The sequence below is a fragment of the Oncorhynchus clarkii genome, chromosome 10 (genome assembly GCF_045791955.1).
Source record: "Oncorhynchus clarkii lewisi isolate Uvic-CL-2024 chromosome 10, UVic_Ocla_1.0, whole genome shotgun sequence".
NCBI lineage: Eukaryota > Metazoa > Chordata > Actinopteri > Salmoniformes > Salmonidae > Oncorhynchus > Oncorhynchus clarkii.
The window spans coordinates 46,961,958-46,986,062 of NC_092156.1; the positions used below are offsets into that span (position 1 = coordinate 46,961,958).

Consider the following 24,105-nt stretch of genomic DNA (forward strand, 5'->3'; position numbering starts at 1 on the left):
TTTTTTTTTTCTTATCCCGCTCTCCCCCCTCAAACAGTGTTTGTCTTTTATTTCTTTAATTTCCTCCTCCGTTTTAGTTTGATTTGAACTCTGACATCCGTACCTATCCCAGGATGTCTGTCACAAACTGCAGTCCAACGTTGTGACAATGCTTTTGTTTCTTCCCGGGCATTTTTATGACCTTCCTGTTTTCCCTATTCCTTTTTCTGTTCTTTCCCTCAAGGTCTGGCGCACATGAAGTCAAACCGCCAAGGTATGGGGTCTGTTGGTTTTCTTTTCTCCCTCAACCACCTGCTCAAGCCATCTCCCTGCCCTCTAATCATGTTTACTTCACTGTACTGCACTGACATTTCACTTCCTCTTCCCTATTCTATTTACTTGTACGTTCATTTCTGCTTCCTGTCATGTTGTACTATCTGTGCCCACATCACTCCAACCTTGTCCGTCAAACCTTGTCCTGACCTCTGGCCAGCAACTGGAACATCACCTTTGACCTCTTCAGCCTTTCACAAAGGTAACGCTTTTATGCCCACAGTGTTTCATCGGTTCGGTTGTCATGGGACCCTCTCCAAGAGAGAAACTGGTATTTCGTTGTCAGATGTGTGATTACAGTTTTGAGGACACTGGCTGCTTGCTATTCAATCTGTCTCGGAAATGTATTGGGAGGCTGAAATCAGTGATTACAACAGAGTGCATATGGCTCCTTCTGTACACATACACTCCGGTTCTCTTCCATCACAATACAATTAAATAGGATAGGATAACATGTGCAATGTTCAATATTCGCACAGTTACCCCAGTAATGTAAAAGTTCATGATTTTTAGTTTGTTTGGTGGTTTCGAAAAGGTAGTTGGTTAAATTCTTATTTTTGAGCAACTGCATTTTCCAGGAAAAATGATGCATGGCTGTGTTGCACACATGCATCTAATCTGCATGCCCGCAGGATGCAGATATACTTAGAGCTCAGACATGCCTGTCCAAAGGCAAGCCAGATGTAAAGGAAACCGATCAAATTGAGTTTTTACTGTACAAATAAACATGATGGCTGCTTTCAGACCCTTTCATGAATTATACACTACTGTAGTGATTTTTTAAGGTTTCCTGGTAACAAGAAGGAGGTTTTTACCAAGAGTACTTTAATAGCATAACAAGAATAGGGGCGGCAGGGTAGCCTAGTGGTTAGAGCGTTGGACTAGTAACCAAAAGTTGCAAGTTCAAATCCCCGAGCTGACAAGGTACAAATCTGTCATTCTGCCCCTGAACAGGCAGTTAACCCGCTGTTCCTAGGCCGTCATTGAAAATAAGGATTTGTTCTTAACTGACTTTCCTAGTTAAATAAAGGTAATATTAAAATAGATATTAGGAACTACTGGTTAGCATTGAGAGAAAATCAGCCGTACAGTCGCAGCTAGACAGACTGACAAGCAGAAGGGCGACAGGCAAGCAAGCTGACACGCCATATTGGACCACCAGAAAGTTAATTAAATCAACGTTCATGAACATATTGTATCCAAATGAAGAAACTTTGAATTATTCATGGGCAAGTTGAATGCAGTATTTGTTTGCATTCTCTAGATGATGTACCTAATACGTACTGACATACAACAAAAGCTCTTCAGATGAGCTTTATCAATTACATCTTTAGGTTTACTTCTTTTAAAAGAAACTAACAGAAAACAACACAATATTCACTGATCAACACTGCGAGATTCTGCAAGAGATGTGCTCGATTTAAGAGGTGTGCTATCAGCTGTCCATATGGGCTTTGCTATTAATGTCAGACATAAACAGTTACTTTAATAAAGTTGTACCTGTACATGATAATTTACTGTTTTGCTTCAGACCGGAACAGATGTAACTTTGCTGATCAAAGTATTCATCCAGAGGCCAAGGCAACGGGTTGTTTTTTTTCAGTCAAAGAATTGACAATTACAGCTCAGCGTGAGGGACTGTAACACTGTGCTCTGGCTCTAACAGCCTCGCAATACGCTACTTCCTTTCTCTGCTGATAGCTAGCCAACACAGGCATTAATTCCTATTACTGATACTTACCATCAAACCTTTTGTGTACTAGCAAAATATAAAGTGGTTCAAGTCATGAACGAAGCAGCTTTTGTGGACATTTTGCGTTTCATGTAGAGGTAGATATCCATACATGTCTCTGTACTCTTGACTGTGTTTTGTATCAATTCCTCTGGGTATCTACCGTATGATTCACATCACACAGTGTGTGCACAATATGACCTAAAATGAATGAATCCTCTTTTTTTTTAACGAGGCATGGACAGCTGAGAACTGGTGTGTGTGCTTAGTTGAAACAACCCAGCTTCACATGCTGTGGCTGTCCGTTCACATTTGTGTACACTTTTGACCAGGGGTGAAGGTAAGGCGATATACGTTCCGGTAAGGCATGCCGGCAAAAATAGATATTGGGGGTAACGCCGTACCAGTCAAAAACGTTAGCCTGTCACAATTAATAGGCTACAACACGCGGCAAAAAACTATAGGCAATTTCACCATTTATTCAACATTACTGCATGTCAGTGGCATTAAAAATGAGCAAGTGGACTGGAAACCGGTTGGTGTACCCTCCAAAGGGTATGCTTTGTGGAGACGAGTGACCGAGACCGAGGCGAGCGTGGACAGCGGTGTCATTTCAGGCTACAAGTGGAGGCCTTAATGACAATCGCGGAATGGCATTACAATACATGTAGGTGTTTTGTAACGTCTCTTTCCATTGGTCCAATTGAGGGTGTTGGGGTTTGGATGCTGAAATGATTTAGTGGGTGAACGAATGTAGTAGCCACAAGGAGCACCTTTTGTTAAGTGATTATTTGACAATCAGATGAAAACGTCACGACTGGTTGTGTTTATAGCCCATTGTAAAAGGCATAGGCGGCGTGTCCATAAGGCTAGTCCATAAAGCTAGCTTTCCCTAAAGTAAATTGAATTAAATCGCCAAAAATGTATGTAGCCTAATTAGCTTACTCCTGTCTATAGATAAATAAACTAAATCATTCAAAATCGGCCACTACAGTACATCAGAAACCTTGATTTGGCCACAGGATCACTAACTTCTTTTAAACAAAACAAAGAATGAATTGTTTTAAATCGCATAGCCTGCAGTCGGAAGAGCCTGCAATTTTGGCAGCGAGCGCAGCAAATACCAAATAGGTGATTGTTGAGTTGCGACTGTTGCGAATGAAAAGCAGAGAGACCCAGCCAGGTATATGGCAATATTTGAAAATACAAATTGTGGAAAAACTGCTTGGAAAGAAAATGGCTATTGCTGTAAAGAGATGACAAGGAAATACTTTAATCTGTCTTTAAGTTATCAAAATTCTTAGGCTACTGTTCGCTCAATAAAGCTATCTTATTGGCACCAGCGGTGAACATTGTGCATATTCACTGGGTCACTGCCACTTTTGTTTGTTTTTGGACAATCATTTCCTCCTCCAGGTTAGACGGACGTCATATTGTGTTTGTTTTCTCCACTTTTCATAGGCCGATTATATGGATCAGACAACATCGTTTTTATTGATCTGTTTGTCAGTGTCAGCAGAGTATGATACCCTGTAATTTTGGTAGTATTAACACAATTGTGTAGGCGCGCTTGGGTGTCCCATACCAGGTAAGAAGTTAAATGCTTTTGACCTACCATTACTTTGGGATCCTGGCACAATGACTCGTCTGCTAACCGTGAGGCCATTTTTCTAATAGTGAAAGAGCAGTGTGGGTTTTCTGCTACTGGTGCACAAACAGGGTGAAGTCATTGTACTAAAATCATCTTTAACCTTGTTTATTTCCATTAGCCATGGTTTCTTGAGACTGCATAGAGTATATAGAAAGTATTCAAAATGCAGACATTGCCATGGCTGTTTTGAGTGGATGGAGTAGGCGTTGAAGGATAACCACATTTGACAGTTTTTTTTCCCCCTTCTCTCTATGCAGCCGAATCATTGCAATCTGGTAAGATGGCATGCCTTTCATTTGACAGTTAATAGCAGTGACATTTTTTAATTATGTTGAATGTATTCTGACAATGCCTGCCCCATATCTGCAGTGAGAATTGCATAAACATTTGGGTAATTAGGAAAACATGGCATACTCTGACTGTCTTACAATGGATCTGCACTTTAAATCCTTGTCATACAAGGGCATGTTTGCTTATTTATGAGCCCAGTAGAACATTTCAGTATGTCTGAACATCCCCTCTCAGTGAAGGCTACACTATGAACACCTTGGAAAGAGACAGGCTTTTTCTGAAATATCTACTTTTTAAAGCATCGTCTCTTCCATCGGACCATAGCAAATGGTTGGTAGTGGAGTTGGTACTATTTGTTTTGCAAGACTGAGATGTGCCTCTAAATATGTCTTACGTTTGCCAGACCATTTCTTGTGAGTGGGTACAATAGTTCAGAAAGGCATTGGCACACGTGTACGTGTCTGATAATGAGAGGACAGGACAGGAAATGAGGCGTGGGTGGCAAAATCACAGAAACATTGCTGGAGGCAAGAGGCTATGCTTTAAAAAAAATGTTTTTATCATCATCTGTTTTTTATTACATCAACAACTACACTGACCTGCGCTAGTCATTACACGCCAGGCATTTCCTGATGCCATGGCTTTTCACTCGACATGGCTTTCATCTGTGAGTCGTGCTGCTGCCGGATACCAAATGAGGTGTAGCAAAGATGGGGAAAGTTTCCAACCTCAACCTCGAATTAGCAACGGTCATCAGAATTGTTAAAGTTTTTTTTTTTTTTTAGCAATTATAATAAATGCAATAGTTGGACAATGGATGAAGATATTCCAAACGTGTTATTTTATTTCAATACCTCAGATATTGACTGAATAATGGCACATAACAGAGTTCAAGGATTTTGGTGGAAAATAGGTATTCAATTTAGTGTCAAATTTCACTCATACAATATGTACATTTTCTAATGGTGTCAGGTATTTTTTTGTTCAAATTATATTGCCTGGATTTGCATAAATATACCGGGTGTATTTGCATATATGAATACATTAACATAACAGGGTGGAACAGGGCTGAAACCACACAACTTGCTCTGTCTAGTAGGAGGCCTACCTGCACTCACCTGCGCTGTCTAGGCTGCCTCGTTAATTACTGTTGTTGGCACGTTCTGTTGCATAATTCAACAAGTGTGTCATTAGCAGGATACCCTCGGATTAAAAATCAACAAGTTTAGCTCCAGATTGCACCTGTCTATACATACTTTACATTGTTTGCCTGATAAAACACAATACCACTATAATCCGAGTGTTCAAGTTGCTTTCATTTCAGCTAATCTAATTCGTCAACCACTTAACTGTATTAAATGTAATACTTTTCCAATTCCTCAAAAAAATGAACACCCATCAAAATAAGGTTATTTTGCGTCTCTTTCTTGTGGTGTAAGTGTCGAGACGATGAGTTAAATCCCTGATGAAGATTTAGTATTCTTGGACATTCAATGGAAAGACAACATATTCCATTGAGTCCGTTTGTGTTTGACCGGTTCATTACAAGCATTTCCGCTCGTCGTAACATTAACAGGAAAAAAGCAAGAGAATGAAAAAGTTGCAGGATTTAAAATGAAGCAAGATTTACAGTGCTTTCAGAAAGTATTCATACCCCTTGACTTACTCCACATGTTAAGCATGAATTAAAAAATGTATTAAATTGAATACAAAATAATCTCACTTATCTACATACAGTACCCCATAATGACCAAGTGAACGTAATATGCAACAATTTCAACAGTTTTACTGAGTTATAGTTCATATAAGGAAATCGGTCAATAAAAAAAAATGAATTAGGCTCTAATCTATGGATTTCACATGACTGGGCAGGGGCGCATCCATGGGTGGGCCTGAGAGGGCTGTCCGGGTGGCTGGTCTCAGACAATCCCGTCAGTGAAGATGTGGAGGTCCTGGTCTGGCGTGGTTACACCTGGTCTGTGGTAGTGAGGCCAGTTGGACGTACTGCCAAATTCCCCAAAACGACATTGGAGGTTGCTTATGGTAGAGAAATTAACATTCAGTTATCGGGTAACAGCTCTGACGGACATTCCTGCAGTCAGCATGCCAATTGCACACTCCCTCCACTTGAGACATCTGTGGCACTGTGTTGTTTGACAAAGCTGCACATTTTAGTGCCCCCCCTTGTGCTGTTTCATCAGCTTCTTGATATGCCACACCTGTCAGGTGGATGGATTATCTTGGCAAAGGAGAAATGCTCACTGACGGAGATGTCAACAAATGGACTCGGGAGAGGCAAAGTTCATGAACCATGCGTCCTTCGAAACACGACCCCGCCAAGCCGCACTGCTTCTAGACACACTGCTTACTTAACCCGGAAGCCAGCCACACCAATGTGTCGGAGGAAACACCATACAACTGGCGACCTTGTCAGCATGCATGCGCCCAGCTCGCCACAAGAGTCGCTAGAGCGCGATGGGACAAGGACATCCCGGCCAGCCAAACTCTCCCCTAGCCCGGATGGCGCTGGGCCAATTGAGCGCCGCTTCATGGGTCTCCCGGTCGCGGCCGGGATCGAACCCGGGTCTGTAGTCACCGCTGCGCCACTCAGGGAGGCCCCATTGTAGAAACACCTTTGACAGCAATTACAGCTGTGAGTTTTTCTGGGTAAGTCTCTAAGAGCTTTCCACATCTGCATTGTTCAACATTTGCCCATTATTATTTAAAACATTCTTCAAGTTCTGTGAAATTGGTTGTTGATCATTACTAGACAACCATTTTTAGATCCCTGCCATAGATTTTCAAGTAGAATTAAGTCCAAACTGTAACTCGGTCACTAAGGAACATTCACTGTCTTCTTGGTAAGCAACTACAGTGTAGATTTGGCCTTATGTTTTAGGTTTACCTCTAGGATTTTGCCTGTGCTTACCTCCATTCCGTTTCTTTTTTATCCTGAGAAACTCCCCTGCCCAACAATTACAATCATACCCATAACATGATGCAGCCACCACTATGCTTGAAAATATGGAGTGTGGTACTCAGTAAAGTGATGTATTGGATTTGCCCCAAACATAACACTTTGTATTCAGGGCAAAAAATTAATTGATTTTGCCATATATTTTGCAGTATTACATTAGTGCCTTTAGGATGCATGTTTTGAAAAAAATATGTTCTGTAAAGGCTTACGTCTTTTCACTCTGTCGGTTAGGTTAGTATTGCGGCGTAACTACAATGTTGTTGATCCATCCTCAGCTTTCTATATCAAAGCCATTAAACTCTTAACTGTTTTAAAGTCACAATTGGCCTCATGGTGAAATCCCTGAGCGGTTTCACTCCTCTCCGGTAACTGCGTTAATTAGAAAAATGTCAAAAAAACATAGTTCTACTTTGACATTATGGGGTATTGTGTGTAGGCCAGTGACACAAAATCTATATTTAATCAACTTTAAATTCAGGCTGTAACACAACAAAATGTGGAAAAAGTCGAGGGGTTTGAATACTTTCTGAAGGCACTGTAAGGGACAAACACCGAAAAGAAAGATCCTCAGGTGGGCGGGGCATGTGCGTTGCTACTCAAATGCATGACAGTTTACTGCATAGATACACCCTGTGGAGCTGTATTCCCATTAAGCAAGGGAATTCCCTTCCTACGAGGTTGGCTAAAGTTGCCATTGATAATGGGTACAGTATTATCTACTCTGTCTGGGATCTGACCCAAGAACCATGTTAACCGACCGACAGTAACATTTCTGATGTTGCCAGGGAGATGCACTGTACCTGTAGGTGGTTTCTCCAGTGAGATCAAAGCAGGTGATGTGATGTCTGTGTGTCTGTCTGTCTCTAGCGAGTATCCACCGGACCCAGCCAGGGGATTTCACTCATACTTTCCTTTGTTGCCGATAGCTTGTGACTTTATGTAGCTCGGCTAATTTTTTCCAGGCAGATTATAATAGCAGCACCTCAAAGTCAGGTTTAAATGGTTGCCACTTAACTTTATCCTTCTTTTCAATTACCATTTAAAGAGATTAGAATAAGTCTTGGATATATGTTGTAGGTGTATAGGTGGTAAACGTGTCAGTTATCATTATGAGTTATGGTAGCGAGTCTCCGGGCCACAGCATAGTAGCAGATAAGCTGCATACAGATTCCATTTTCTGGGCCTTTTTAGAGCGTTGGTCACATGGTGGTCCCCCACAGCTAGCAGTTTAGGCATGGTAGCATCACCATTTGTATATTCTGACACCTTAATGCACCCATTAAGAAACTGACGGTTAAAACTGCTTAATCCCTGTGGATTGATGAGGAATCTGAAAAACTGTATGGTTGAGTGGGACAAGGCAAATGGAATGGCAAATAAGTCTGGCTGCACAGCCAATTGGCAAACGTACTGTAAATTGAGACTAAACTTAACAAAAAAATATGAAACTGTGCTACGAAGCAAAGATAAATGATATAAAAGATAATAGTAAAATCTTTGGAGCACCTTAAATTACAGTTTGGGCAAAAAGGCAAACTCAGCTCCATCCTTCATTGAATCAGATGGCTCATTCATCACAAAACCCTCTGATATTTCCAACTACTTTAATTACTTTTCTACAGGCAAGATTATAAAAAGTTAGACATGACATGCCAACAACAAACTCTGAACCTTCTTATCCATGCATAACAGACCAAATAATACAATAATTCTGTAAAGTGAGGAAGAGGTGAAAAAAAAGATTGCTTTCTATCAATAATGGCAAACCACCTGGTACTGACAACTTGGATGCAAAATTACTGAGGATGGTAGTGGACAATATTGCCACTCCTATTTGTCACCTCTTAAATTTAAGCCTACAGGAAAATGTGTGCCCTCAAGCCTGGAGGGCTTGAACCGAAAGTCATTTTGCTACACAAGAATAGCAAATCACCCAATATGGGTTCAAAAAGCAGACCAATCAGCCTGCTACCAACCGTTTAGTAAACTTTCTAAAATTGTGTTTGTGTTTGACTGGATGAAATGCTATTTCGCAGTAAACAAACTAATAACAGACTTTTAGCAAGCTTATAGGGAAGGAGACTCAACATGACACAAATGACTAATGATTGGCTGAAAGAAACTGATAATAAGAAGATTGTGAGAGCTGTTTAGTTAGACTTCAGTCAAGCTTTTGACATTACCGATCATAATCTGCTGTTCAAAAAAACGTATGTGTTATGACTCTGCCATATCTTAGATAGAGATCTACCTATCTAACAGAACACAGGGTTTTCTTAAATGGAAGCCTCGCTAATGTAAACCAGGTAGAGTGTGGTATACCTCAAGGCAGCTGTCTTGGTACTTTACTGTTGTCTATTTTACCACCACTAGCCTTGAGTAAAGCCTGTGTGTTTATGTACGCTGATGAATAAACATTATAAACTTCAGCCACCACAGCAAGTAATCACTGCAACCTGTAACACTAAAACCGCCTGGCCTTTCAGCTTATAAGTACCCACTAGAGAATATAGAGAACTTTGCCGGGCATCCCCTTTAGCATACACATCAGATGCATATCAACTCTCATGGTGCCCAAAGCACCAAGTCTTGATAAATAGTGCATAAACAATTGTAAAGCATGAATTGCATGAATAATTGTTCATGGAAATATATGCATGTAACAATATAACAATAGTTATTTTTTTAGATAGTCAAAGATATTTGTATAATTCTACAAAGTCCTAGTGAAAAATGTTGGCCTAAAAGCAATTTGACACTTCCAGCCAATGAGGCATCAATATTCTAACAGTCTAATAAATACATTTCATTTATGCTATCGGAGGCCTACTGCAACACGAAACATGTTTTCGTTTCACTTACAATACATTTGATTAGTAATAGAGTTATAGTAAATAAAACAGTCCCGTAACAGCTTCTTTTTACAAAGTAAAACGGAAAAGAAAATGATATCGACCCGCAAGGCGTCACATTATTTGCTATTAACATGAACTCCAACGCTGATAAATAGGCATAACACAAACTTATCATTACACTATTGTCTTTCTAAATTAAAGCAACCTCTTATCATTCATTATCGTTCATTCAGTTCGACCTAATTTAAATTCAATTGTGAAGTAACGTGCACAATTATTGCCCATTCATCCATTTGTCATTCAGTGGGGAGAGAGAAACTCATTAGAGCCTGACTGGGTACCAACGTTCTACAGCACATTCTCTTGGCGGGTTAAGTTAGGAATAGGTGTGAAAAAATCAGCCAGAAAAGGCTCTAAATACATTTCTGTTTGTACATTTGTCCAAATTTTAAAATTACAATGTAAAATGCAAACATTTAGGAAAAGTGAGGTAAGGAGCAGGACGTAGCTTTTTTTAGGTGGTGTTTTTATTTATTTACAAAATCAAACGGCAGTAGCCGTTCGAATGGGTGGCTAGTAATAAGCTATTCCTATATCAAAAACTAAAAGCATTGCATTTGGGAATAATCTCTCGGTAAACCCTAAACCTCATCTAAATCTTGCAATGAATAATGTGGCAATTGATTAAGTTGAGGAGAGCAAACTGCTTGGTGTTACCCAAGATTGTAAACTGACATGGTCAAAACATATTGATACAACGGTAGCTAAGATGGGGAGAGGTCTGTCCCTGAAAAAGCGCTGGTCCGATGTCTTGACATCACAATCAACCAAACAAGTCCTACAGGTCCTACAGGTTTTGTACATGTTTGGACCCAAGGAAGAGTAGCTGCTGCCTTGAAAGCAACTGATGGGAATCCTAATGAAATACTATTGTAATCTGAAACTTACACATCCTGCCTTGTAGCTCTGAGGTGTATACTGTAGGTCCTGTATGTCAGCGCTGCAGGACTTTTACTAGTATGGACAGACAAAAAGGTGTTGCTGCCAATTTCCTTTGGCATTCTGACAATACACATAGTGATGGAGTAAGTCTGTTTGGTGCAACAGGGCGAGGGCAGGGATTTGAGTTAGAGAAAGAGTGTAAGGGAGGTCGGCTGGAGGCTTTGGTTTCTGAGCCTTTCACTTTTAACTCGACAATAAAACGTTGTGCTGCTTGTAGGAAAACTGTGATGTACAGTATTGGTTGTACACAGGTTGCCTGCTTTACCTGGTGAATGTCATACTTGTTGCCTAGATGGGTTTCATATAGCCAGGACATACCTGATGTATATCAACATTGTCCCACTCCATTTATTCTAGGCACTCAAAATACTTTACATTTAAAATCAGTTGAAACCTTGATTGATTTAGGCATCTGGTGCCAATTATTTCCAGCAATTATTCTCAATATTTGCTCATGTTATGTGTCATTAGCCTGCTGTGTGTGTGTGTGTGTGTGTGTGTGTGTGTGTGTGTGTGTGGCCGTGAATAATAAAAAGATAACTTTTAATTGAATGTAGACCTGTGGGTATGATTAAGGGGACTAGTGATTAATCATATCAGTAAGCCAGAGAGAACTGAACTGCTGCTGCTGCTGCTGTACATACTACTTGTCTGAATGGGGGATGGGAGTGGTATGGAAATTGGTATCAATTAAATCTACCTCCTCTACCCCCAATATGGTTGGAGTCAGTGGTATGAGAGAGGCTCTGTATTGACTATGGGGGAAAAAACCCCACATCTATTACCCCCAGGGATGTTTATTGGTTAAACTAGCGATTATTTCTTTAGAATCTAGTTAGAATTTGGTCTGTGAGGTAATTACTACAGCATATGATTTCCCTACTCCCTATGCGTACGCATTAAAAGCTTTAACAAACGACCACATTCAGTCCCCCAAAAAATCAGATATGGTTTGGATTATCATAATTCATTCATTTGATGTGTGGCGTCATTACAGGGCGGTTCAGTTTAGACGAGATCATCAACTGATATTAAAACACATAATTTACCTAACCAAATGAATCCGTAGTCATTTTGTTTTTCACTCTTGACAGTGAATCTACTGCTAATCTGTAGCTAAGTAAATAAAACCACGCTGATCCATACACACACTAACATACACACAACCAAGTTAATAACTCAGACCTCAGACTCCATTCATAATCCCACGTTGTCTAATGGCTTTTCAATCCGTTTGAGGGAGCACATGGGGTCCTTCACATGGCCTTGGCATTAGAGAGAAGAAGAAAGGCGAGAGGAGAAGAGAAAAAAAGAGAGATCAGGTTTTGAAGAGTGATAGCTTACTTTACAGGCAGGTTTTCATTATTATCCTGCGCACTCAGCAGTCACAGGCGCGTGCACACACACAGGCACACACACACATTATTTCTCAAACTCATTATTTTTCACTTGTGAGTTTAGGTATGCAACTGCCTCCTTAATTGGTGAGATCTCTTCTCTGATTGTGAAACGGGCCTGCTAAATTCGACACAACTGCAGTCATGCAATCTGATGCGTAAGCAATACTGTACATTTCCCTTTTTTCTTTTTAAATGTATTTTTACCATGTCTCTGGGTTTGTTTTCTTCGTTAAAATATCGCCCCCATCCTATTAAAGCTTCTAGAGGAGCTAACTCAAACCCCGAGAGAGCTTGCAAAGACTTCTCCGACTCCACCATTTCATCTCCTGCAGCATATTTCTTCTAACGCCATGTACAAAAGGATAAGCGCCGAACATGTTGGTGCGATCCAGCTGCTATATGTGTTTGTGTGGGCTGAAAGTGATCATTTGACCTATGAGTGCATTTGTGTAGGGTACATTTTTTTTCAGGCTCTGCTCAACTCCGTCATTGTTGAAGTGTGTATTCCCCCCTCCCCCCCAAGTGGTGAAAGTCAGTCGGAACAGATGGTTGGGATGGAATCTAATATCAGCACAATGAGACGTCCTCACAGTGGGGCTCAGGAGACCCTGAGGTTCACTCCCATGTGGATGTAATAAATTAGGTAGGCGTGCCTCCAGTAGATGCATAGATAGAAAGTGAGATACAGTATGCGTTCTTTTGACGAATCATTTTTCATGTTGTTTGCTGCAAAGTTAGAACTTAGAAGCAAAATATAGTACTGTTGACAAATGTACTTTTATAGCTAAGGAAGATATAGAAGTCCTTGCGCTTTACTCTCTTTCTCCCCGTTGTCATTGTTGCACTATGGAAGGTCATACTAGAGTTTGAGGTCAAAACATTAATGCCTTCCATTTAATGGTGTACGTCATCATGGGATGAGAAGGTAGAATGGAACTCTGAATGAGGAAAGCACAGCTGTTCCCTTGAGACTGACAGTCAATGGAACTCAATGGAACTCTCCTGTAGCTCTTTTCCCATTATAGGGTGTGAATTAGACGTATGACCTCTATGCTGCAACTACCCCTTTCCACCAGGTGTATGTGACAGTCTTTATTACATTTGACATTTTTGTCATTTAGCAGACACGCCTATCCAGAGAAACTTACAGTTCGTGCCTTCATCTTAAGATAGCTAGACAACCACATATATAAAAAAAATCTGCAATAAAGTAGCTATCAGCAAAGTTAGACATACATTAGAGCAGTGGTTCCCAAACTTTCTATTGTCCCGTTCCCCTTCAAACATTCATCCTCCAGCTGCATACCCTTTCTAGCACTAGGATCAGCGCACTCTCAAATGTTGTTTTTTTGCCATCTTCGTAAGCCTGCCACACACACTATACAATACATTTATTAAACATAAGAATGAGTGTGTGTTTTTCTCACCACCCGGCTCATGGGAAGTGACAAATAGGTCTTATAGAACTAGGACACAAATAATAATATAATAATAATACATTTTTGTGCTTTATTTAACCGTCTTACATATGAAACCTTATTTGTTAATTGTACATTGTGAATAACTCACCAAAGGTTAATGAGAAGGGTGTGCTTGAAAGGATGCACAATGTTGGGTTGTATTGGAGAGAGTCTGTCTTAAATTATTTTCCACACACAGTCTGTGCCTGTATTTGGTTTCCATGCTAGTGAAGGCCGAGAATCCACTCTCACATAGGAGAATCCACTCTCACATAGGTACGTGGTTGCAAAGGGCATCAGTGTCTTACCAGCGCGATTTGCCAAGGCAGGATACTCTGAGCGCAGCCCAATCCAGAAATCTGGCAGTGGCTTCTGATTAAATTCAATTTTCACAGAACCGCTTGTTGCAATTTCGATGAGGCTCTCTTGTTCAGATATTGGTAAGTGGGACTGGAGGCAGGGCATGAAAGGGATAACGAATCTGGTTGTTTGTGTCATCCGCTTTTGGAAAGTACCTGCGTAATTGCGCACCCAACTCACTCAAGTGTTTCGCTATATCACATTTGACACACAGAAAATCATACGATGATGGAAAGATCTGTGTGTTGTCCTTGTTAATGCAGACAGAGAAGAGCTCCAACTTCTTAATCATAGCTTCAATTTTGTCCCGCACATTGAATATAGTTGCAGAGAGTCCCTGTAATCCTAGATTCAGATCATTCAGGCGAGAAAAAACATCACCCAGATAGGCCAGTTGTGTGAGAAACTCGTCATCATGCAAGCGGTCAGACAAGTGAAAATTATGGTCAAAGATAACTTATTGTCAAAGATAACTTTAAGCTCATCTCTCAATTCAAAAATATGTGTCAAAACTTTGCCCCTTGATAAGCAGCGCTTATCTGTATGTTGTAAAAGCGTTACCTGGTCGCTTCCCATATCATTACATAGTGCAGAAAATGCAAGAGAGTTCAAGGGCCTTGCTTTAACAACGTTATCCATTTTCACTGTAGTGTCCAAAACATCTTTCAAGCTGTCAGGCATTCCCTTGGCAGCAAGAGCCTCTCGGTGGATGCTGCAGTGTACCCAAGTGGCGTCGGGAGCAACTGCTTGCACGCGCGTTACCACTCCACTATGTCTCCCTGTCATGACTTTTGTACCATCCGTACAGATACCAACATGAGCAGCAGCTACGTTTGGCTACATGCGGACCGTTAGTGGAATTTCTGCGAGAGAGGAACGGTTAATGTGATTAGATGTTAATTATTTGACTAGAATACCTGTATTTGACATTGTGTTGTTATTTCGCTGAACACTAGATGGTTACATTTGATTTGTGTCAGTGAAACGAGGCTACTCAGGTGAGAGAAAAACTTCAACCAAATCTATAGCCCCGTTGGACTGTTTGAAAATGTGGCGTACCCCCCGATTGCATTGAGCGTACCCCTGGGGGTACACCAGTTTAGGAATAGCTGTGTTAAAGGAAAAAGAAATGCAGGAAATTATTCAAGAAAGATCAAGTGTAATATATTATAAAAGATAAAGCGAGCTGGATGGAATATATGGGGGGAAAATTTACCAAATAATTTTTTAATCTTCAGCGTAGAAATGCTACCAAATATTATTGACTGAAACTTGTTACACATGGCAGTCACCCATGATTCACCAAACAATATTTTGAAAAAGGAGTCTTCGTTTCGGTGTCCTCCATCTCCACGAACAGGATTTGTTTTTCTATTAATAATGTAAAATTACCAGCTGTAAAGAAAGACTCATGTCAAGGCAAATTACAGAGGAGGAACTTCTTGATGCAATTAAATCCTTTAAGTCCGGTAAAACTCCAGGGCTGGATGGCGTACCAGTTGAGGTATACCTTTTTTGCTGTACTTAAATACTGTTATTAGTATGTTTTAACCACTCTTATAAAAATGGTAGATTGTCAGATACTCAACAAGAAGGTCTGATTTCATTATTACTGGAACAGGACCCAAGTGGTAAATATAAACATCCAGTCCATTAAAAACATTGGAGGCCCCTTACTTCATTGTTGCTTATTTATTCATTTGTATTTAACGTTTATTTAACTAGGCAAGTCAGTTAAGAACAAATTCTTATTTGCAATGACGGCCTACTTGTAAAGCCCCCACGGCCATACCTTCCCCCAACCCGGACAACGCAGTGCAAATTGTGCGCCGCCCTATGGGACTCCCGATCACGGCCAGTTGTGATACAGCCCAGGATCGAACCCGTGTCTGTAGTGATGCCTTGAGCACTGCGATGCACAGCATTAGACCGCTGCCCTACTCGAGATGCAAAAATTCTAGCAAAATGCATAGGGTATAGAATTTAAAAGGTATTGTCGGATATTATTCATCCTAATCAGACTGTTTTTTTTTTACATGGACGATACATTGGAGACAATATAAGTACTGGAAACAATAGAACACTATGAAACATCTGGGAATCCAGGCCTGGTATTCATAGCTGACTTTGAAAAGGCTTTTGATAAAGTACGACATTTTATCTTATACAATGGGTTGAAGTTATGTGTAGGTGTAAAATAGTAAATAATGGATTTTTCTAAGAAAGTATTCAACTGTCAAGAGGGGTAAAACAAACTTGTCCACTATCGGTATATCTATTTATTATGGCCATCGAAATGCTAATTAAATCAGATCCAACAATAAGATCAAAGAGCTAGAAATCCAGGGCTTACAAACAAAAGTGTCATTGTACCCTGACGATTCATGTTTTCTTTTAAATCCACAATTTGGATCCCTCCACAGCCTTATAGAGGATCTAGAGTAAACTCAGTTTTTCACAATCCCTGACATTTAATCTTAGTAAAAATTCCCTGTTTAAGGTCAGTTAGGATCACTTTATTTTAATAATATGAAATGTCAGAATAATAGTAGAGAGAACAATTTATTTCAGCTTTTATTTCTTTCATCACATTCCCAGTGGGTCATAAGTTTAAATACACTCAATTAATATTTGGTAGCATTGCCTTTCAATTGTTTAACTTGGGTCAAACATTTTTGGTAGCATTCCACAAGCTTCCCACAATTAGTTGGGTGGATCTTGGTCCATTCCTCCTGACAGAGCTGGTGTACCTGAGTCAGGTTTGTAGGCCTCCTTGCTCCCACACGCTTTTTCAGTTCTGCTCACAAATTTTCGATAGGAATGAGGTCAGGGCTTTGTGATGGCCACTCCAATACCTTGACTTTGTTGTCCTTAAGCCATTTTGCCACAACTTTGGAAGTATGCTTGGGGTCATTGTCCATTTGGAAGACCCATTTGCGACCAAGTTTTAACTTTAACTGATGTCTTGAGATGTTGCTTCAATATATCCACATAATTTTCCTCCCTCATGATACCATCTATTTTGTGAAGTGCACCAGTCCTTCCAGCAGCAAAGCACCCCCACAACATGCTGCCACCCCCATGCTTCACAGTTGGGATGGTGTTCTTTGGCTTGCAAGCATCCCCCATTTTCCTCCAAACATAACGATGGTCATTATGGCCAAACAGTTCTATTTTTGTTACATCAGACCAGAGGACATTTCTCCAAAAAGTACAATCTTTGTCCCCATGTGCAGTTGCAAACTGTAGTCTGGCATTTTTATGGCGGTTTTGGAGCAGTGGCTTCTTCCTTGCTGAGTGGCCGTTCAGGTTATGTCGATATAGAACTTGTTTTACTGTGGATGAAGATACTTTTGTACCTGTTTCCTCCAGTATCTTCACAACGTCCTTTGCTTTTGTTCTGGGATTGATTTGCACTTTTCGCACCAAAGTACGTTAATCTCTAGTAGACTGAACGCATCTCCTTCCCGAGCGGTATGACGGCTGCGTGGTCCCATGGTGTTTATACTTGCGTACTATTATTTGTATAGATGAACGTGGTACCTTCAGGTGTTTGGAAATTGCTCCCAAGGATGAACCAGACTTGTGGTCTACAATTTTTTTTCTGAGATCTTGGCTGATTTCTTTTGATTTTCCCATGATGTCAAGCATAGAGTCACTGAGTTTTAAGGTAGGCCTTGAAATACATCCACAGGTACACCTCCAACCTCCAATTCTGTCAATTAGCCTATCAGAAGCTTCTAAAGCCATGACATTTTCTGGAATTTTCCAAGCTGTTTAAAGGCACAGTCAACTTAGTATATGTGAACTTCTGACCCACTGGAATTGTGATACAGTGAATTATAAGTGAAATAATATGTCTGTAAACAATTGTTGGAAAAATGACTTGTGTCATGCACAAAGTAGATGTCCTAACCGACTTGCCAAAACTATAGTTTGTTAACAAGAAATTTGTGGAGTGGTTGAAAAACGAGTTTTAATGACTTCAACCTAAGTGTATGTAAACTTCCGACTTCAACTGTATATACATTTTTTACCTCTCTGTATTACAGTATATTACGCATTGTATCACAAAAAACTACAACTTTTACATTACTGTGTAGTTTACCAATAAAATGGTCTGACTGGGAAGTAGACACATGTACTCTGTATTCATTTCCCGCAATAAATAATTTCACAATAAATGTTTATTGAAATTTAGCAAAAATAGATCAAATCTTGCTACCACAGAAAGGAAAATCACCCTGATTTAACTCTTTAGTCATGTCCCAGTGTATCTATTTGCTTATGGCCTTGCCTAAACCTAGCGACTTATTTAAATGATATGAGCAAAACATTTTCCATTTAATTTGGAACAACATTAAACTGGCCTATTAATATAATGAATATGCTATTATTAAATATTAAAGCATTAGAGGCTTCAGGCTTCAGCACTAAAGGCTTCAGTCATACAAAAGTTATACTTAAATCCAAACTGATTCTCTAGCAGATGAGTAAAATGTCCCTCTCCATATTCAAGAATGGCCTTTTTCCCTTTATTCAGATTGCAACCTCTCACTTTCGGTTATATGAATATGAAATAATCCCCAAAATATTGCTATTTTTAAAACAAGCCAGAGAAAGTTGGTTGCAATTTTGGTTTAATCCACCAGAATAAACTGTGGGTTTATTTAAGATACTCTTTGAAGAGGTAGGGTTTCAAGATGGGCAGGGACTCTGCTGTCCTGGATTCCGGGGGAAGCTGGTTCCACCATTGGGGTGCCAGGACAAAGAAAAGCTTTAGACCAGAGATGGGAGAACAGAGTAGTCAAGTTGGGGTGTAGGGTTTCAGCATAGCCGGAAGGTAGGGGCAGTTCCTCTTGCTGCTCTGTAGGTAAGTGCCATGGTCTTGTAGTGGATGCGAGCTTCAACTGGAAGCCAGTGGAGTGTGTGGAGGAGCAGGGTGACATGGCGGCTGCAGCAATCTGGATAAATTGCAGGGATTTGATGGCACAAGCAGGGAGCCCAGCCAACAACAAGTTGCAGTAGTCCAGACGGTAGATGACAAGTGCCTGGATTAGGACCTGCGTGAGGTACGGGTCTTACTCTACAAATGTGGTAGAGTATGAACCTGCAGGGAGCAAGTCCTGCTTTGATGTTTGCAGAGAACAACAGCATGTTGTCCAGGGCCACGCTAAGATTCTTTGCACTCTGGGAGGGGTACAACGTGGAGTTGTCAACTGTGATGGGGAGGTCTGTGAGTGGGTAGGCCTTCCTTGTCGAGATTGAGTTTAAGGTGCTGGGCCAACATCCAAGCTGAGATATCCGCTAGGCACACTGAGATGCGTGTCAGAAGGGGGAAGGAGAAAAGTAGTTGAGTGTCATCCACATAGCAATGATAGGAGAGACCATGTGTGGATATGATGGAGCCGAGTGACTTGGTGTACCCATAGAATTTTGGAATTTGGTATTTTATTAGGAATCTTATTAGCTGTTGCAAAAGCAGCAGCTACTCTTCCTGGGGTCCACACAAAACATGAAACATGAATTAATACAGAACATTAATACACAAGAACAGCTCAAGGACAGAACGACATATACTACCGGTCAAAAGCTTTAGAACACCTACTCATTCAATAGTTTTTCTTTATTTTGACTATTTTCTACATTGTAGAATAATAGTGAAGACAAACTATGAATAACACATATGGAATCATGTAGTAACCAAAAAAGTGTTTAAAAAATCTAAATACAATTTATATTTGAGAATCTTCAAATAGCCACCCTTTGCCTTTATACCAGCTTTGCACATGCTTGGCATTCTCTCAACCAGCTTCACCTGGAATGCTTTTCCAACAGTCTTGAAGGAGTTCCCACATATGCTGAGCACTTGTTGACTGCTTTTCCTTCACTCTGTGGTCCGACCCGTCCCAAACCATCTCAATTTGGTTGAGGTTGGGTGATTGTGGAGGCCAGGTCATCTGATGCAGCAGTCCATCACTCTCCTTCTTGTCAAAATAGCCCTTACACAGCCTGGAGGTGTGTTGGGTCATTGCCCTGTTGAAAAACAAATGATAGTCCCACTAAGCCCAAACCTGATGGGATGGCATATCGCTGCAGAATGCTGTGGTAGCCATGCTGGTTAAATAAATCACAAACAGTGTCACCAGGAAAGCACCCCATACCATAACACCTCCTCCTCCATGCTTCACAGTGGGAACTACACATATGGAGATCATCCGTTCACCCACACCACGTCTCACAAAGACACGGCGGTTGGAACCAAAAATCTCCAATTTGGACTCCAGACAAAGGACAAATTTCCACCAGTCTAATGTCCATTGCTTGTGTTTCTTGGCCCAAGCATGTCTCTTCTTCTTATTGGTGTCCTTTAGTAGTGTTTTTTTTCCAGCAATGGGCCATGAAGGCCTGATTCACACAGTCTCCTCTGAACAGTTGATGTTGAGAAGTGTCTGTTACTTGAACTCTGTGAAGCATTTATTTGGGCTGCATTTTCTGAGGCTGGTAACTCTAATGAACTTATCCTCTGCAGCAGAGGTAACTGGGCCATTGTGAAGTCAGATTTGACGCACCCAGTGGTCAGCGATGAGTTCATGAAAGAAGTGAGGAATCAGAGAAGGTTTCCAGAGATGGTCTGGAGAAGGGAGGAGTGGATTGGGTTGAGTGGATAGGTTGTCCGGCTCCCGGATCTAGTAGCATGGAGATAGAGGGGAGAAAGAGGTCAAGGCGCTCTGTGTGAGTGGGACCAGTGGACCCAATAGGCTGAGTCAATGAGGAGCGGATGTCATCCACCTTCTTTTCAAAGTGGTTGACAAAGAGGGAGGAGGTGGAGTATTAAGGAGGGAGGAGAAGGTGGAAAAGAGTTTCCTAGGTTTAGAGGCGGAAGCTTGAAATTCTGCATTATAGAAAGTGGCTTTAACAGTGAATACAGAGGGAGTGAAAGGATGATAGGTCCTCTGGAAGCCGGCCTGGGAGGAAAGGAGGCAGTGGGAGTCATAGGATGTGGAAAGGGAGGTGAAGGAGACAGGAGGGCAAAGGTTTTTAGCAGAAGCGAGAGATGATAGGATAGAAGAGGAGAGAGTAGTGGGAGAAAGAGAGCAGAAAAGGAACAAAGTAGTGATCAGAGACCTGGAGGGGGTTTGCAGTGAGATTTGTAGGCAAACAGCCTTTTGTAAATATGAGGTCAAGCGCATTGCCTGCCTTGTGAGTGGGAGAGGACTGTGAAAGGGTGAGGTCAAGCGTATTGCCTGGCTTGTGAGTGGGAGAGGACTGTGAAAGGGTGAGGTCAAGCGCATTGTCTGCCTTGTGAGTGGGAGAGGACTGTGAAAGGGTGAGGTGAAAAGAGGCAAGGAGGGGAAGAAAGAATTGGAAAGAAATGAAGGCAGACGTTGGGAGGTTGAAGTTACCCAGAACAGAGAGCGGTGAGCCATCGTCAGGAAATGAGCTTATCAAGATGTCAACCTAAGTGAGGAACTCTCTAAGGGCACCTGGTGGGTGATGGATGACAACAATGTTAAGCTTCAGTGGACAAGTGACAGTGACAGCATGGAATTAAAATGAGGAAATGGACAAGTGAGAGAGGGAGAAAAGAGAAAATCTCCACTTAGGAGAAATGAGTAGCCCTGTGCCACCACCACCACCACGACCAGATGTTCTCAGACTATGAGAGAACGCATGAAAGGAGAGCAGTTGGAGAAGCAGGGGTGATCCAAGTCTCCGTCAGGGCCAACAAGTCTAGTGACTGAAGGGCAGCATAGGCTGAGATGAACTCGGCGTTCTTGACAACAGGTTGGTAGTTCCAAACGCTGCCGGTGAATTCAACATGGGTTGTGCGGGCATGGTACACCACAGTAGGAGGGTTGCAGCCAAGGGGTGTTAAGTCTGTCAAGTCTACAGGGAGAGGAGCGAACAGGTAGGGAAAAGGCATTTATAGTTGACAAAGCTAGAAAAGAGCAAAATTAGATCATCTGAAAAATAACTCAGTAAGACACTTAAGTGAGAGAGTGGTGCGGAGCCTTCCTCTCTTTCCTTTCTTGAATAACTCTGTAGAACAAGTTGGCAGAACAACAGATGAACCCTTTAGACCCCAATAGAATTCTAGAATACTGATGGAGATTACTGAGAATTTCCAAGCTAAAGCTCATTTTCTCACACATTTCAAACAGACATGCCTCAAAAGCTAAGAACAAATTACAATTACAAGTTAACTTATTTTTAAAGAGCACAACCTCTTTTTAATATGACACCACATTCATGTCAATAGGAATAACACTAATTTTGTCTTCCATTGTGTAAAGACACTCACTATCAAATAACGATTAACACTCAACAACAAAAAACCCTCCAGTATTTAAATTGTAGTAAATTTGACTAAATTACTCACTCAAAATGTACCAAGTATAATATTACGCTTATAAATATTATCCAAAATGTGACCCAAGGTCAATATCCAGAAGAATTTCAAAACCCACACAAAGTAGGCTATTGTATTGACAATGATTCTTACTTCTATAACAATATAAACATGCAAACAACTATTCAGAGACTATTTCAAATGTAGATAACCTCTCTCAATAACATTTTGTACAGACGAGGCCTTACGGAAAATGTTAGCCTACCTTGACAACAATTCAGTGAATGCAACAAGTATTAGATAGAGACCAATAAAGAGAGAAGATACTAAACACAACAACTGTGTCCCACTCTTTGCCCTGCTTCCACTCCGGATGCACACCACACACTCTGGCATCCTTCAAAATTCACCTGCTGCCTCCCGGGTGGCGCAGTGGTTAAGGGCGCTGTACTGCAGCTCCTGTGCCATCAGAGTCCTGGGTTCGCGCCCAGGCTCTGTCGTAACCGGCCGCGACCGGGAGGTCCGTGGGGTGACGCACAATTGGCCTAGCGTCGCCCGGGTTAGGGAGGGCTTGGTCGGTAGGGGTGTCCTTGTCTCATCGCGCACCAGCGACTCCTGTGGCGGGCTGGGCGCAGTGTACGCTAGCCAAGGTGGCCAGGTGCACGGTGTTTCCTCCGGCGCATTGGTGCGGCTGGCTTCCGGGTTGGATGTGCGCTGTGTTAAAGAAGCAGCGGCTTGGTTGGTTGTGTATCGGAGGACGCATGACTTTCAACCTTCGTCTCTCCCGAGCCCGTACGAGAGTTGTAGCGATGAGACAAGATAGTAGCTACTACAACAATTGGATACTACGAAATTGGGGAGAAAAAGGGGTAAAATTCAAAAAAAATAAATAAAAAATAAAAAATTCACCTGCTGTCAAATGAGTTACAACTCGGTCCACACACCCTGGTGCCACGCCCGCATCTTCCTGCCACTGTAGTCATATCACAAAGGGAATGCAGAACCGCCTGCGGTTTCTGGGAAGGGGCCTTTGCATGGTCCCCCGGCACAATGTACACATTTATGATGGCAATGTTGAGCATCCCCAAAACACATACTTCCACCGTTTTCTGCCTGTGTGTCCAACATAGTAATAGCTTTGGTCAAGATGGTCAACTCCACCCATTTTCTTGTTGTAATCCACTTCAAGATCTGGAACTGATATACGTTCCTACCAAGTTAAAAAACAACTCCACAACCCCTGCCACTGCCGCTTTAGGCCCAGGCTGTGTGGTACAAGGGTGACTGGAGGGACTTGTGGCAGACACACTCCATGGAAATGTAGGCTCCCCTCTCGGGAGTGCTCTAATTCTTCCTCCTCTTCCTCTCCTCTTTCCTCCACCTCTCGATGTTCCTCTCCCTCCTCTTCGTCTCTCCTCTTCCTCTCGCCCTCCACTCGACTCTCCTTCATTCTCCTCTTCCACTCTCCCTCCACTGTCCCCTCGCTCCACATCATCTCTAACTCCTCTTCCTCCCTGCCTTTTGCTGCTGAGCCCCGACTCTCCACATCAGTTTCTTCGTTTTCACTGACTTAGAGTAAACAGAGGGAGATGAGCAGCAAAATTATACAATTGTAGTCAGGAACATAATCTCTCTCTCCCCCTCTCACACTGTCTCTCTCTTCCTTCCTCTTTTTCTTTTTCTCAACCATACACACACTCTCTTCCTAATAA

The 24,105-nt window shown here is 41.5% G+C and overlaps 1 protein-coding gene across 2 annotated transcripts in view; it reads left to right on the forward strand.

The window, feature by feature from the left end:
- Positions 1-24,105, forward strand: part of LOC139418651 (neurexin-2-like) — a 329,179-nt gene that overhangs the window by 107,645 nt on the left and 197,429 nt on the right. Inside the window, exons 3-5 of one of the 2 annotated variants that reach the window (XM_071168271.1) lie at positions 2,428-2,444; positions 2,599-2,618; positions 19,376-19,389. In XM_071168271.1, coding sequence (XP_071024372.1) covers positions 2,428-2,444; positions 2,599-2,618; positions 19,376-19,389 — 51 coding nt within the window. Of the gene's footprint in view, positions 1-2,427; positions 2,445-2,598; positions 2,619-18,455; positions 18,497-19,375; positions 19,390-24,105 lie in introns of both variants that reach the window. The other variant, XM_071168270.1, reaches the window with a different exon arrangement.